Raw genomic sequence first — 15,790 nt, 5'->3', positions numbered from 1 at the left:
AAAATATTTTTAAATTAAAAAAGATGGAGGGAAAAAAGGACCCTTTTAAATTTTAATATTATTTTTATTTTTTTAAAATTATTTTAATGTAAAATTGGCCAAAAATTGACCCCCACTCATACCCCCAGGTAAATGACTACACTCTTTTTGTCCTAGTCACAATTTTAATGCCACATAGGCAAGGTCAACGTTCAAAGGGTGCAAAATGTTATTTTTTAATGGGTTCAAGGGTGCAGATGACAAACATGTAAGTAGAAGTGTCCAACTTACAAACCGACATAGTACAAGGGTCCAGGAGGTCATTTTGCCAAAAAGTTCTTACTATGAAAAGGTTTTTCACGAGGAGAAAAAGTTTTCATCATGAAAAAGGAGGTTTTCACTATGAGAACAGTTCTTATGAGAAAAATATTTTACTGAAAATGGTAGACGAATTTCGGTCGGCTTTGAGAAATTTTTTTAGGTAAAAATTAAGTTTAATTGTATTATTTTTATATCTCTGTTTTGAAATTTTTTTTGTGTAAAGGTAAAGTTTAGTTGTATTATTTTGATATCTCTATTATCGTATTATTTTGTTATAATTTACAGGTGGTAGATGAGTGTCATGCAGCTTTAAGAAGTTTTTTGTGTAAATGTTAGATTTAATTATATTGTTTTGACGTTTCTGTCATCGTATTATTTTGTTGCAGTTTACAGGTAATAGATGAATGTAAATTGATTTTGACATTTTTTATTGTAAAAGTTAGGTTTACTTAAATAAATTCCCCAAAAGATGTTGAATTTAATTGTTGTCTTTATCTTTATTATTTAAACAAATATCCTATTTAGTATAATGTTTGAACTCAATAAAGTGAGGTACAAGCGTGAGGCGCGTACACCTAAACTATTAAATTTAAAAGTATTAGAATAAGAAAAATTTAAGAAGTACGAAATTTTTTAATGTTTTAAGTACATAATAAGAATGTAATCAATGATTTTGTAAAGATTTGAGTTTAAAAACAAGAAAAAATATTTTAAATACAGAAAAAAATTAAAAATAATTATACTATAAATATGGTTCAAATTGACGCATCTCTCTTAGCGAAGTAAGGGGAAAGAGGTACTGCATGACAAACGTCATCAATCGCTTGGAACTTCTGACGGTAAAATATATATGTGCTTACACTACAATATATGTTTATGTTTACATTATTTATGTGTCAGGAATCTTTAAAAAATAATTTAAATTTTTTACACTTCATTAAAATCTTCGCAATAGACAAATAAACGTGCACTTCGATATGAATCATTTGAAAAATAAACTTATTCGTTCTGTAGCAGATCTTTTACAAGATTAATTCGGATTGACTCTGGTTCGTTTAGAAAATGTGGTTCGGGGGAGTACATGTGGAGCAATCATTTGATTTTAAATAATCAAATAAAATATTACACGTGTGATGTACGTGCGATTAAACTAGTATCGTAAAAGTGTAGAGTAATTAAAAAAAAAAAGACTACCGAGAAATCGTTCCGACCAAGAATTATCCTTTCAAAAATTGTAATATAATGTTAAATTTAGTGAAAAACTACATTAATTTGTCATCACAGTAATGTTACAAACATTTTAGACAACATTTTGGAACATTATTTAACTATAAGATTAGGAAAATTAAGCTTCAAAACATGACTTGGCAGATAAAATTGAACGTTCAAAATGGATCAACTTATTTGAAGTTATTAAGAAATGAAACAGCCAGCAGCAGTGTTTAATGGGAACAGCCAATGTCATTTTCATGGCTTTCGTCATTCACTGCGTCTTCTAATTAACTGAAACTCATTCATTAGCACAATCTCGACCGTCTTCCCACATAATTTCATCGCAAATTTAGGCTCATACACTATATTTTTTTCCCAGTTTAACTTTTATATACTGACACTCTGTAATTAGTGTAATAAGTATCTGAAAAACAAGGCAGTTAATATGTTACAACAAATTAAAGTACATAACAAAGGATAGAAGAATTTGATATGAGAATATTATTTGGTTTTTGCTATAGGATCAATTCTTGACATAGCCGGGGTTGATCGGGAACAGTCTCTCCAGGTTCTACCGGACCCCACCCCATGTAGGGTATATTGGTATTATACTAAATATGTTGCCCTTCTTGTTGATAAATTTTTGATCATCTAAAAGTTAGATTATATATAGAAAACAATAAAAGAGGAGAACGCAACATGAGATACTTTCTTTTCTCTTTACTTCTTAGGGGGATTAAGTAAGTGTCATACAGTAATATGGAATGGGAAAAGTTTACTTTACTTTCACTAATTGACAGATACAAAATTAGCTTAGGAAAGAGGACAAGTATAAGCTAACTGGAATCTAATCAATTTGGATTTTTGTTAATTCCATTAACAGTGGATACTAATTTTTAATTAATCCCACTATATGTTTGTCAATTTTTCTGACTAAGAAAGAGATTAGCTTGGATGTGACGTTTGATGCCTTCTATTATACACCAACTTTTCTTTCCTTTTTAACTACAAACTTGTTAGTATTAATCTGGAATGTTGTTAGTCCTTAAGTCCTACTGCTAAACTCAGCACCTTAATTTTTTTTTTCAACAAGAATTTGAATGTTAAGTAAATAGGTTTGAATTCTCGTTTGCAATCAAGATTTGATTAAAATTTATCTCTTTAGGTTGCTTCTCTAGGTGGGATTTTGTATCGAGTCAGAGTCGAGCTAGGATTTTGAGTTTATGAGTTTTGGATTATAGAAAAGACAATTTATTGGTTTTGGATAAATTAGGATTTTAAACACAAATATATCATTTAGGGGGAAGCTATTGAGTTCTGCTGAACTCGTAGACAGGCTTGTAGCTCTGCCCCTTTGGTAGGAACTGATCAATGGTAGCATTGTTAAGTACTAGTTCATAAATCTTGGTAGAAAGTAAAATCAAGTAGATTTTAGTCTACTTACGTGTCGAGAAGTTCAGGGAAGGGACAGGATAGGAAATGGAAATGGAGGGAAGAGGATATTCAGATTTCTATAGAAACACAAGCGAAGAATTGTTCATAAGAACTATGATGGAGAATTCAGTAGGAGGAGTGCCTGTTCCTACAATGGAGATGTTGGGCTTTAGAAACATCTCTCATTCTCTTCGAACTGACAGTGAGGAACTCTTCAAAAGCTGGCTCACCAGTGCAGAGGCAAGCTTTCGTGCCATGCTCTTATATGTGTTAGACTTTTTATCTAACCATGTTACATTCTCAAATCTGCAACATTATCGTGAATACCTATATATGTATATTGATATGAATGAGTTCTGTTTTTCCCTTGTTGACTTCTTGCATCATGCTACTTAAAGTGTAATCATCTCTTGAGCTCTGGCATCTAAATAATTAATGGATATGCATTGTCTAATTATAGTAAAGCATGGAATTGTTCACTGAAAAGCTCATTATTTTGATTTGAGAAAGATACGTAGCATAATATGGCATTCTCGTTGAGCCAAAGCTGTCGTTGAAGAGAGAAGGAACTTAGAGTTTTGACATAGAGACATGTATCCCTGGTTTCTTCTTTGCGGATCCATATTGCGAAGGAAGGGAAAACCAGCAGGGACTAAATTTCTAATTTCTTGCTGTATTTTTGTTGTATCTCTAATTTTCTTGCTGTATTATTGTTGGTTAAACACTATAGTTAAAATAATTAGGGACTATTCCTTAGATATCCTCATTTAGAGGTCAAAAGGACAGGCAGAGTTCTTTCTCCATTGTGTATTAAGTTTCTAATTTGGAAGCCTGCTGTACAGTGTTCATGTTCTATATTAATCTATGCACCATTGAGATATTGTAAGTGTCAGACTCACGTAACTTCGCCTTCTGGATATCATATAAAGAAATTATTCCTATACCTGAGACAGCCATTAGGTATCAATAGAAGTCAAGACTAGACAAATGGCTGATTTGTTGTAGTTGTAATGGTATCTTGGAAGATATGCTTCTGTTTAATGGACCTGAGGCATAAGCTCAACTGCTTAGTTTCTTAGTACTTTATTTTTTAATTGTAACATTTTTGGTAGCTATAAAGCATGTATAGCAGTTCTGTATTTGCCTGCTTGTTTTTTTGTATCTTGGCTAATTCGTTACTAATTGCTCCTCAGAATAACGGCAGTGAAACACCGATGGCTCATCGTGCTCAACAGACGTCACGAAGGTTAGTGTTTTTGGAATGAATTTCAACAAGACGATCATTTTTAACATTTTACTTGTTGCTGGAGTATTCTTAGAGGTCTTTCTCTTATTAAGATACATTTGTGCATAATACAATGGCTGCAATATGTAAAACACTTTAAAGCTTCTTAAGGATTAGAGAAAGTGACGACAGTGAGGATGAGCTACGAGATGCCTTTTGTCTTTGAGAAGAAAAATCTTTCATGAAGACCATTCATCTTTTCTTGATACAATACAACTCTCTGTTTGGCGCTGATTCTCCTTTTGCCTAGGAAAATTGTGTGAATACTAAGTTTAAGACAAAAGGAAAAAGGCTCAGCTCTTTTTTCCTGTTATGCAAAGGAAGTTAACTTATCAGAATAGCTATGATTTCTTTTCACTTATAAACTTCTGAATCCAATCTATGATTTCTTTTCACTTATAAACTTCTGAATCCAATTTTACGTGGTTCTACATGAAGTAATTGTGATAACCTACGTTACCAGAGAGTTGCATTAATTTTTCAGCTTTTATGACATTCTTTCGTTTTAAAATGTAGGATCTCCAGTGAACTTGCTGGTCTATCTAGCCAGCAGAATGGAGGAATTCAGAAAAGAAAAGTGGCTGACACTCTAGATCCAGAAAATATATCTATTGCCAATGAATCATCTAGCAACCTAAACCAACATTCAACCAGGTGTTACTACCGTTTACCTCTTTCGGCATGTATGATTTAGTTATGATCGGTGTTGGTAAATTCCAAAATGAATGTTCAAAAAAAGAAAAGAATTGCAGTTTTTGGGGCTATTGCAATGTGCTTTCTTGCTTCCTTAGGCTTATCTGGCTTGAGGTTATTGCTCAACTAATCTAGATATTTCAAGCGATTTGTCTCATATTATTAGTCATTCTGAAACTTTTGGGGGTAATAACCATTTTTCTTTTGTCATTAGGGACGTAACGGCTAGAGAAATGCAAGCTAGCAATCTGTTTTTAGCCAAGGTTTGTTCTATAATTGCTGATATCTTTTCACACAGTTTCTCTTGATATCTCATACAGAGCTTTCTTGCAGACCTGGTTCCATAGTTCTCAGCCCATGACGAGAAGTCGCTCCTCTGAGTTAAGGTATCATTCATATTGCATCCTTTATGTATTCCTGTTCATGTAACTTCATCGATATTGTTATTTCTGGATGCTGATCACTTCTTGTGATATTTGGTTATCCCTATAAATTTCTGTAGGAGGAGGTATGCAGCTATGCAGCACTCACAGTCTACACTAGCTCGTGAAGCCTTGCATAATATCCCCGGAAATGCTGTAAATAACTTTAAAGAAGAAGTTTCTGATCCCACAGGGTACACTAACATGTCAATGTGTGAAATTACCAACCAACACAATACTTTTATATCTCCATCAAATTCATCTTCATCAACATTTGAAGCACAACAAATGGATGGTCCAGATAATATTTCTTCTGTTGTAAGCATGCTAAAGGGTACCTTAGAACGGAAGAAATTAACGAACTATCATACTGCTAGAGTAGCCATCGAGGAGAATATGCTGGGAAGTTATGGAAATCAAGAAGTCTTTTGTAACTCGGGCATGAATCAACATCCAGGGTGTCATATTTCTGAAAGTCAAGGGACATATCAGGATGCATCCATTGTTCAAGTCATCGATACAGGGATTCTACAAACAGTTCAAGGGTCATTAGATGTCATTTTAGAAAGTATTATGGCTCCCTCAAATCCAATCCAGATGGACATGGTGTCACAGGAACCTTCTCAAAGTGAATCTTCTGTTGCTGCACCAATAATCTCAATTGGTTTTGATGCATATGATGGTCTGAGCAATGCAAGTCAAGCTTTAAATGTGTACGAGGGCTCTAGAAATCAAGTTGGATATGCAAGGAGCTCAGAAAATGGTTCAACTGCCAGAGGTAAATAAGATAAATAAGCTGTCTGTATCGAATTATCTATGCTGCTTTCTATTTGCAACTTGCCCGTCTTAGCAAATTCGCAAACAAGGTCGTCTTCAAAGAGAGATGATTCTTGAATTTTCAAACTAAGAATGATACTAATTGGAAATTTCTATTTCACATAGTGCACTTATTTGAGATGGTTGTTTCTCCAAACTTAGCATGCTTTGCACACAGGTTTGTTAATATAGTCATTTACCATTGAACTGCAGATATTAGAGAACGAATATATGATAACGTGAAGGACAACCAAAAGGTATTCTCTACTCATGTCCTTGGAATTGGAAACAGCATTACCCATGTTCAAATTAAAATAGTGAGATTGTTAAGGCTGATGATAATTTCTCCAATTTGTTCAGACATCACAGAAAGGTGGTCTAGTTCGACATGAATCTTTGACATCAGTGCAATCAGGTAAGAAAGACATTTAACTGCAATTAATAAAACATCACATCTTTGCATTTTTTTCCACTTCCGTGTCTATTTAAAATTATAAATGTACCATCGTCGCTCTTGTTTTTTTTCAGACAACATGGTGGCGTTCCTGTTACTTCCTATTGCATTAATGCAGACTCTCTCTCTCCCTTCCCCACTCTCTTTAGGGATAAATTATGTCTTCCTATCCTGAAACTCTTAAGTAGCTTAGGTTAGACCACTTCTTAGGTGAAAATCAACAAAATAATTAGCATATCGGAAGAACTTATGGAATATATTTAAAGGTTGGTACTGCAATACTGCCAAAGTTGGTTCCGATTAATTCCATATTTTTAGAAAGGTTACAAAATGAATCATGCAATCAATGGAGTGAAACTTGAAAAAATAAAGAATCAAATCTACAAGTATTGACCTTAGGGTTCTTTCTTGTTCAGGGAATACAGGGAATAAGATGTTTGTTATATTTTTTTGCTAACATTTTTAAGGAATAAGATGTTTGTTATACTTTTTCTAACATTTTTAAAGATCAAGGAATTCTCAATAGAGACAGCAAAGTAAACATGAAATGTCCATTTTTACCATGAGATTGAAACTGTCTTATTTAATGAAAAAAAATGTGCTCCAGTGTCAAGGCAGTCTCTTGTAAATATCTTGAGTAGCCCAAATTTGCTAGTAATCCATTTTCATTCTCATAAACCTCAATATAACTAGATTTATGCTCTTTCAATCTATGTAATTCTGTTCGAGCAAAAGCTCTATGGCCTAATCGTACTCAGATGCTATATTATATGACATGCATGCTGTTACTTAATTGCTTTCATGCTGTTCACTTCTAACCGGCATGAAAAATGCAGCGGAAAATGGAGATCCTAAGAAGAAGCGAAGAGTGGAGAGGTCTCGGAAGTATGTACAACTATCATGAGAGCTTGCATGAATCTTATTCTTTTTAGGCTACATTATTTCTTAGTGATTATTCCTTTCTGTGGTTGGTATGACTATTGGATGCAGAAATTTTATGTAGATAGCACGTGTTCTGCATCCGCATGTGACTTATTCCAGTTTTATTTTCCTGAAATGATATGAAGCAGAAATAAGAAATGAGATTTCGAAAAGCATGAGATGTTATTTAAACCTTGATATTCTGGAAGGCCTGCACTGTGTGATATTGCCTCTCTAGATGGAACACCAAATGTATGGTTTTCACTGCATACACTTGCAAAATTTTTGCAGTTAATTCTGATGCTTTAGCTTGATGGCCTACTCAGAGTTTAGGCTGCTTGAAACTGTTGACCTCGTGTTTGCATGGCCTTTTTCTGTCAGGTCAAAAATTTGATTAGTCCACAAGATGTGATGTCTCTTTTTTGTTCTCTTAGTTCTCTATATTTGTTATCTTTCCTGTTCTATCTATGTTGTGTGACTGAGCTTATATAGCATTTGAAATCAACTTTTTGGTATCTGACTCGAGCATGAATTTGCCAGCTTTTGTAACCTAAATGTGTCCAACTTGTGTCTCCATCCAACTCAAGTATGAGCTGAAAATGCAGCCTAAATTGGGTATCTGTGCTGATAGTTCACTTTGGTATGCTAATTAATGGATATCATAAACTTATTATCGGTTGTGATTACGGTAAATGTGTTCAAATATGATAACGCTGAGTTTTCCCTGGCTCTATAAACAAAATGTTAAAGATTGTTGAGCTTCCAGAGTAGAACTAAAGCTGATGCCAGTTTATAACTGCCTGTGACTAACTCGGGAATATCCTACCAATTTATCTCTCTTTTGTTCGCAACCATAATTGTGTGATGATTAGATTTTGTACATCTTTGTTTTTGTTAATGAGACGAACCTTCTCCTTAAAGAGAAGGGCTATTATTTAGCTACTTGCTTGGTTTCTAGAATAGCTCAAAGTTTAGATTTAAGCCCATTTGTGTGGTTCCTCAGGTGTATACCACTTAAAATTTTCTCATAGAATATGATCCATTTCGTAAGCTTACTGTTCTCAATATCGATGCAGAATGGCAGAAGCCAAAGAGAGAAATTTAACAACAGCAATTCCTTCAGATATGCAATCCCTTATGAAGCGCTGTGAGAATTTGGAGAAGGAAGTCCGCTCACTTAAACTTAATTTGGCGTTTATGAATAGGTATGTTCAAACACAAAAACTTAGGAATGGAAGTTCAGAAACATTTGACAACTTTATCATGTGTATAGTTTTTGTGGTTCAACATCAGTTTGGTGGAAAAAATATTTTTCATTTAGCAATAAAATCTGTCCATGTTTCCATGCTTGTTTACTACTATATAGCTATCAATTAAGTGAAACAACTTTGAGATTTCTCCACATCTGTGATATAGTGAAGATGCAAGGATCAATAAATGGTATAGACCTGTGATATATGGAATTTAATGCTTTCTCTTTACCTCCTATTGAATCAGTTAACACTGTATGATATCAAAACCTGCAATAACTATTCTTTTAAAGTTGAAAAAGGAGGGAAAGAATGAGATCATAACATTGGAACCAAGAAATTTTGACTGGTGTCAATTGTCAATACTGCTTTTACCAATTGAAAACAGTTTCCTGCTATAAAAATGCAGAAGCTTCTCAAAGATGTGGAACGTGTTCTACTAAGTGTTGCGTAACCTTTCTCAAAGCCCATGTCCTAGGCTTGTTGGCTTAGGTGGTTTAATAATCCCAACTCCGCTAATCCTTCAAGGGTAGGACAAAAAAAACCGTAAGTTTCCAGAGAGTGAAGAACATAAGAAACTGATTTTATTAGTTGATGAACCAGTGGAACATGAGTTTGATAAATTAACAGAGAGATGTTGATGAAAGCAAAAACTATAGCTTTATTACAGATTTGAAATTTATTTATAAGTTACAATCCTAACTGAAACTAAGTAACCAACTCCTAAAAGGATAAGGATAACAATTACAGATAAGATAGAAACCAAATAACTGCCTACAGATAACAACTTCTATACAGATAACTTAGAAATAAGACTGTTGCAGCACTTATGCATTTTTCTAACACTCTTCCTTACTTTAAGAGCTGCAAACTCCAAGTTTTTTCCTGAGAAGTTGGAATTTGCTTCCTGGTAAAGGTTTGGTGAAGATATCAGCCAGCTGATCCTCGGTTTTGCAATAAAGCAGAATCACATCACCCATTTTTTGCACTTCCCTCAAGAAGCAAAGCTTGATATTGAACTGTTTTGTTTTGGCATGAAATACAGGATTGTGAGAAATTGCTATCACAGATTGGTTGTCCACAAATACTTCAGTTCCTTTTGTTTGATTCATATGCAGATCAACAAATATTTTCCTCAACCACAAAGCTTGATTCGCTGCTGCTTGCCGCCACAAATTCTGCCTCTGCAGTGGATTTAGCCACAATATCTTGCTTCTTTGAGCACCACAAAAATATTTCGGAGCCAAGCTCCAGATTGCTCTTCATGTCATCTACTGATCCAGCCCAATCACTATCAGAATACCCAAGTAGTTTCGGATTTGGATTTTTCTGAAACTTGACACCATAATTAATGGTTCCTCTGATGAATCTGATTACTCTTTTTGCTGCTTTTAGATGCAGCTCACTAGCACAATGCATAAACCTCGATAAAATGCTTACAACATACAAAATATCGGGTCTTGTAGCTGTGAGATACATCAAACAACCGACTAAGCCTCTGAAGTACGTTTCCTCCACTTTCTCTGCTCCATCATTCTTGCTTAGTTTCTCTTTTTGGTTCATAGGAGTACTCATCTCCTTGCAATCTTTCATGTTGAACTTCTTCAGAATTTCCTTAGCATATTTCTTCTGAAAAATGAAAACTTCATTCTGTCCCTATTTGATTTCCATTCCAAGAAAATAGGACATTAGGCCAAGATCAGTCATCTCGAAGGCTTGCATCATTTCTTGCTTGAAATCCTCAATATGCTTTGTATTGCTCCCTGTAACTAGTACCTCATCAACATATATAGACACGACAAGAATATCAATGCCATTATGTTTAACATAAAGAGTAGATTCTGATAGACTCTTTTCAAAGCCTAACCCAAGCAAATGATCATCTATTCGACCATACCAGGCCCTTGGTGCTTGTTTAAGTCCATAAAGCGCCTTTCTTAGCCTGTAAACTTTGTCCTCTTTTCCTTTCGTCATAAAGCCTTCGGGTTGCTCAACATAAATTTCTTCCTGGAGAAAACCATTAAGAAATGCCGATTTGACATCCATCTAATACATTTTCCAGCCCAATTGTGCAGCAAGAGCAAGAAGTAACCTGATCGTGTCAAGCCTAGCCACTGGTGCGAATGTATCAAAATAATCCACACAAAAAATTTGAGCATATCCCTTAACGACAAGCCTTGCTTTATGCTTGTTGACTGAACCATCGACATTTAACTTTGTTCTGAAGACCCATTTCAGCCCAATTACTTTTCTGTCTTTAGGTTGATCAACAAGCTCCCAAGTCATGTTCTTCTCAATCATAAACAACTCCTCTTTCATTGCAGTCACCCAATTTTCATCATTCTTGGCTTCAATGTACCCAGCAGGTTCACATACTGCCACATTACATCTCTGATATATATCAGTGAGTAGTCGAGTACCTTTAATCGGTGAATGATCCACCACTTCATCTTGCGATGAGAGTGATATTTGCTTTTCAGGAACTTTGGCAGGAAACTTTTGTGCTGAGTCCAAAGAGTTCAGGACAGATTTCTTTGAGTCTTCCTAACACCATTCTTCATTCTCCATAAAATACACATCTCTACTAAAGATTATATTTTCAGTTTGCGGTTGGAAGACTTTATATGCCTTTGAAACTGCACTGTATCCAATAAAAATGCCTGGAACAAATTTCTTATCTAGCTTGTCGCGTTTAACTTGAGAAACATAGGAAAAACAGAGACAACCAAACACTTTAAGGAAGTTTAATGATGGTTTGAACCCATACCAAGCTTCAAAAGGAGTTCGACCTTTCACTGCCTTTGTGAGAAACCTAGTTTGGAGAAAAACTGATGTATTTGCTGCTTTTGCCCAAAATTTCTTTGGCAAGTTCTTCTCGTGCAACATGCATTTGGTCATCTCCATTATGTATCTATTCCTTCTTTGACTTACTCCATTTTGTTGAGGAGTATACGGAGATGATGATGAATACCTGCTTCCTCACATAAAATGTTAAATTGTTGAGACGTGTATTCCTTTCCATTATCTGTTCGTATGGACTGAATTTTACAAGCAGCTTTATTTTCTACTTTTGCTTTGAACTTCCGAAAGACATTAGCAGCCTCTAACTTATGCTTGAGAAAGTAAATCCAACACATGCGAGTTAGATCATCAACAAAAATGATATAGTAAAGACTACCTTTTAGTGAGGGAGTCCTTTGAGGTCCTGCTATATCGGTATGAATTAGTTGCAATTTCTTTGACGCTCTCCAAGTTGTCTTTGGAAATGGAAGTTTGCTTTGTTTCCCATATTGACACGCAAGGCAATTTGAAGAATTCACTTCTAAAACAGGTAGGTCCTCGACTATTTCTGCCTTTTGCATTTTAAGCAACCCTTCATAGTGATAATGTCCGATTCTCTTGTGCCATATTTCTGCAACATTTTCTTTGACTGAAAAAACCAAATGCTTCTTCTCAAATGGATCTAATGAGAAACTTTTACCTCTCATTCTTACTTTGAACATTTCTTGATCTGATGCATCCTTGATCAAGCAATGTTTATCTTCAAAATTTAATTTGAAGCCGATTTCCATCAGTTGACCAACACTAAACAAGTTCTGATCTATGTCAGGTACATAAAGCACTTCATAAATTGTTTATGTACCTGAGTGACTTGGAATAGCAACCGTTCCTTTTCCTTGTGTAGGAATATATTCACCGTTATCTATTCTGACTTTAGTAATGGTCATAGGCTTTAATTCCTTGAAGAGATCCTTGTCGTTTGTCATGTGATTAGTACATCCACTATCAGTCAACCAACACTCACTTGATGATTTACTTGAAAAACATGTAGCAACAAAGAGTTGATCTTCCTTTTCTCCATCAATGATTTGAGTATCTGCTTCTTGTTGCTGATTATTGTTCTTGCAAATGACCGCTTCATGCCCAAGTTGATTGCATTTACTACACTTAGCATCAGGCCTTCTCCAACACTTGTATGGTGGATGGCCTTTCTTGTTACAATGCTTACATGGAGGAAAACTTTTCTTTTTGTTTCCAGTTTTTCCTATTGCAGTACCTGCTGGAGCGTTTTCATCGTTCTTCTTGTTCTTCTTCTTTTTATTTTTGCCTCCATCTTGAGGCTTGGCAAACAATGCTCCCTCGGTATTTCCTTCATCTCTCATGACCTTTCATTGTTCTTGAGCCTGGAAAGCATTCAACAACTCTGCCAAGGTGATCTTGGACAGATCCTTGGTATTTTTCAAAGTAGTTATGGTTGCTTCAAATCTTTCCGGCACAGTTACCAGAATTTTTTCAACAATACGAGAATCATTAAACATGGAACCAAGCAATCTTACTCTATTTGCTATGTTCAGAAGCCTTTCAGAGTAATCTTTTATGGTTTCAGTTTCTTTCATCTTCTGCATCTTGAAATCTCTTATAAGATTCAAAACTTGCATACCTCTGACTCTCATCCCCTTCATATTCTGACTTGAGATAATCCCGTATGTCTTTGGCTGACTTTAGAGACATAATTCGAGTGAAAATTGAAGAAGATACTACTGAAAATAGACAGGCTTTTGCCTTTGATTTTCTGGTTTTCTTGTCTTTATGGTTCTTGATCTGGGCCATAGTTGGATTGTCAGGCAATGGAGGAATTTCATAGTGTTCTTCAATTGCCTCCCACGTATCCATGGCATCTAGATAAGTCTCCATCCTTACAACCCAAATCTGATAGTTATCACCATTAAAAATAGGTGGTGCCATAGTTGAAAAACTTGATTCTGTTTCCATGCTTCATAAACTTGCCGTGTTTCAGTTATTACTTTGATGAAACACCCACAGATCCCTCAAGAAATAAGTGCTTTGATATCAATTGTAAGTTTCTAGAGAGTGAAGAACATAAGAAACTAATTTTACTTGTTGATGAACAAGTGGAACATGAGTTTGATAAATTAACAGAGAGATGCTGATGAAAGCAAAAACTATAGCTTTATTGCATATTTAATACTTATTTATAAGTTACAATCCTAACTGAAACTAAGTAACCAACTCCTAAAAGAATAAGGATAACAACTACAGATAAGATAGAAACCAAATAACTGCTTACAGATAACAACTTCCATACAGATAACTTAGAAATAAGACTGTTGCAGCACTTACGCATTCTCTAACAAAAAAGATGTAGAGGAAATTAGCTCAGTTACTCATAAATCAAGTATTTACAAAGAAATGCTTTACTGAGGGTGGTGAAAGTACAATGAGATCCTGCTCGAATCCATTCTTTTTCCTGTTTTCTAATCAAATATGTAATTATTCTTGCATTTTCACCTCATCTCAGCACTTTAATATAGTTGCAATGACAATGAAATTGTCAAGCAATCATGGATTAGTGACTAATCGAGTTTTTGCATAATCTCAGAAAGGATTCTGAACAGACTACACAAATTGAAGAGCTGCAGAAGCAGAATGAGGATTTGGTCAAGGAGAAAGAATGCCTTCTTGGAGAAATCGAGAGGATCATCTCTTAATGTGAAAATTTTAGATACTAGAAATTATTCTGAATTCAACTCAATGTTTCATGTTTTCAGTTTGTAATCCAAAACTCAAGTGATAAAGAACATTTAAAGTGACACAAATCTACAGTCCCATATAGAGCAGAATCAACAAAATTTTGATGAACTTGAAGATTTTGTGAGTACATTGTAGGATGCTTGCATATGTACTGTGGAGTTTTGAAAGGTTTTCTGAAGTATCTTTCTTATCTTCTCTGCTAATACTTTGAAAAATTCAAATTCACTATTCAGTGTGCTTTGTCCTCTTTCTTGAAATAGTCATTATTGAAATCATTTTAGGGAATGCTAAAGCATCCATTGTTGACGCCAGACCCTAGAGGTGCCTAGTTCATTTATAGTGTTTTTAGAAATGGTACCCTCTCGGAGTACATGAACCCTCTGTAAAAGAATTCTTCTGAAATTGTTGAAGTGACGTTGCAGCATTGTGTGGATGATAAAATTTTATGCTTGAAAACCAAAATAATCAAATCTGATACGCAATCGTCTATCTTGATGCAAGAAGTCGCGTGCAATGACGGAACTGCATTATCAACTGGTGATGGTGTTGGGGCCAAAGACGATGATGATGGAGCCATGTGCGGTGGGGAAACTACGTCATCAACTAGGGATGGAGCCACACGAGTTGGTGAAGCCATGTGCAATGGCGGAACTGCATTATCAACCGGAGATGGAGCCACGTGAGGAGGCTGAGTTGGTTTATTTGGGTGGTGTTTGTGACGAAGCCACCACCAATATCGGATTGATCGCCACGATAGAATTGAAGTAGCAGCAAACAAGTAGTTGTTGTTTCACTATTGGGTTCGGTTGCAGTGGCAGTAACAATGCCAATGCAAATTGATCTTGACATGTTTAAAAAAGAAGAATAATTACGTATGACTATGAGATAAAATTCCTCGGCATGGAACAATTACTACCATGTATTTGACCATCTCTGATGCAGGCAGTAAGGAGGAGTCTAATCAGGAGGCTTTTACACTGCTCAAAATCAAAACTCAAGTCCCATAAGAGGCTGCTCACTTATAGGCTGAATTGGCTTGGCTTCGTTAAAATCTTTTATTGATCATGCTGGTTATGGCAGGTTTTGGCTTCCTCAATGTTCCAGATTTACAGGTAAAAGCAATCTGCCACCTTCTTTAAGTTACTTCAAGCAAATTTTGCTTTAACCACATTAGATTAGTTTATTTTAGCATTAAATTAATTTATCTTTGAAAAAGTTTCCATCTATTAAGATTTGATTGTTACTGTTGTTCTACAGAACACCGAGAAGAAGAAAACGTTTGAGGATAAAAAAATGTTCTACTTACTTATTCATTCACATCTGAGAATATAAATAGACAAAAATACTCCTATTCTATTTCTGACTAGGAAACTAATAAAATCTTATTCTACCTTCAATTAGGATACTAATAAATCCTATTCTATATCAACTTAAATAACTGAATTTCAAA

At 35.0% G+C, this 15,790-nt stretch overlaps 1 protein-coding gene across 2 annotated transcripts; it reads left to right on the top strand.

Moving 5' to 3' along the window:
* Positions 1 to 1,755: 1,755 nt before the first annotated feature.
* On the top strand, positions 1,756 to 14,521 carry LOC107870643 (protein CYCLOPS). 2 transcript variants are annotated; one of them, XM_047395341.1, is made up of 11 exons: positions 1,756 to 3,186; positions 4,140 to 4,192; positions 4,748 to 4,885; positions 5,139 to 5,187; positions 5,258 to 5,310; positions 5,427 to 6,124; positions 6,376 to 6,419; positions 6,523 to 6,577; positions 7,453 to 7,501; positions 8,614 to 8,742; positions 9,906 to 11,671. In XM_047395341.1, the coding sequence occupies exons 1-11, from the start codon at positions 2,992 to 2,994 to the stop codon at positions 9,937 to 9,939; spliced, it is 1,497 nt and encodes a 498-aa protein (XP_047251297.1). In that variant the 5' UTR covers positions 1,756 to 2,991; the 3' UTR covers positions 9,940 to 11,671. The 2 variants fall into 2 exon arrangements, with proteins under 2 accessions (XP_047251297.1, XP_016572724.2); XM_016717238.2 differs by lacking the exon at positions 9,906 to 11,671 and adding an exon at positions 14,189 to 14,521 and having other exon boundaries at positions 1,758 to 3,186.
* Positions 14,522 to 15,790: the final 1,269 nt, after the last annotated feature.

The sequence above is a fragment of the Capsicum annuum genome, chromosome 1, assembly GCF_002878395.1.
Source record: "Capsicum annuum cultivar UCD-10X-F1 chromosome 1, UCD10Xv1.1, whole genome shotgun sequence".
NCBI lineage: Eukaryota > Viridiplantae > Streptophyta > Magnoliopsida > Solanales > Solanaceae > Capsicum > Capsicum annuum.
Note: the sequence above shows the minus strand (reverse complement) of the source record. Positions and strands in the feature narration are given on the sequence as shown.

Coding starts and splice junctions, on each gene's coding strand:
- LOC107870643 (XM_016717238.2), top strand. CDS start 2,992: ATGGAAATGGAGGGAAGAGGATATTCAGATTTCTATAGAAACACAAGC. Junction 5,311..5,426: donor AGTCGCTCCTCTGAGTTAAG/GTATCATTCATA, acceptor AAATTTCTGTAG/GAGGAGGTATGCAGCTATGC. Junction 6,420..6,522: donor ACGTGAAGGACAACCAAAAG/GTATTCTCTACT, acceptor CAATTTGTTCAG/ACATCACAGAAAGGTGGTCT.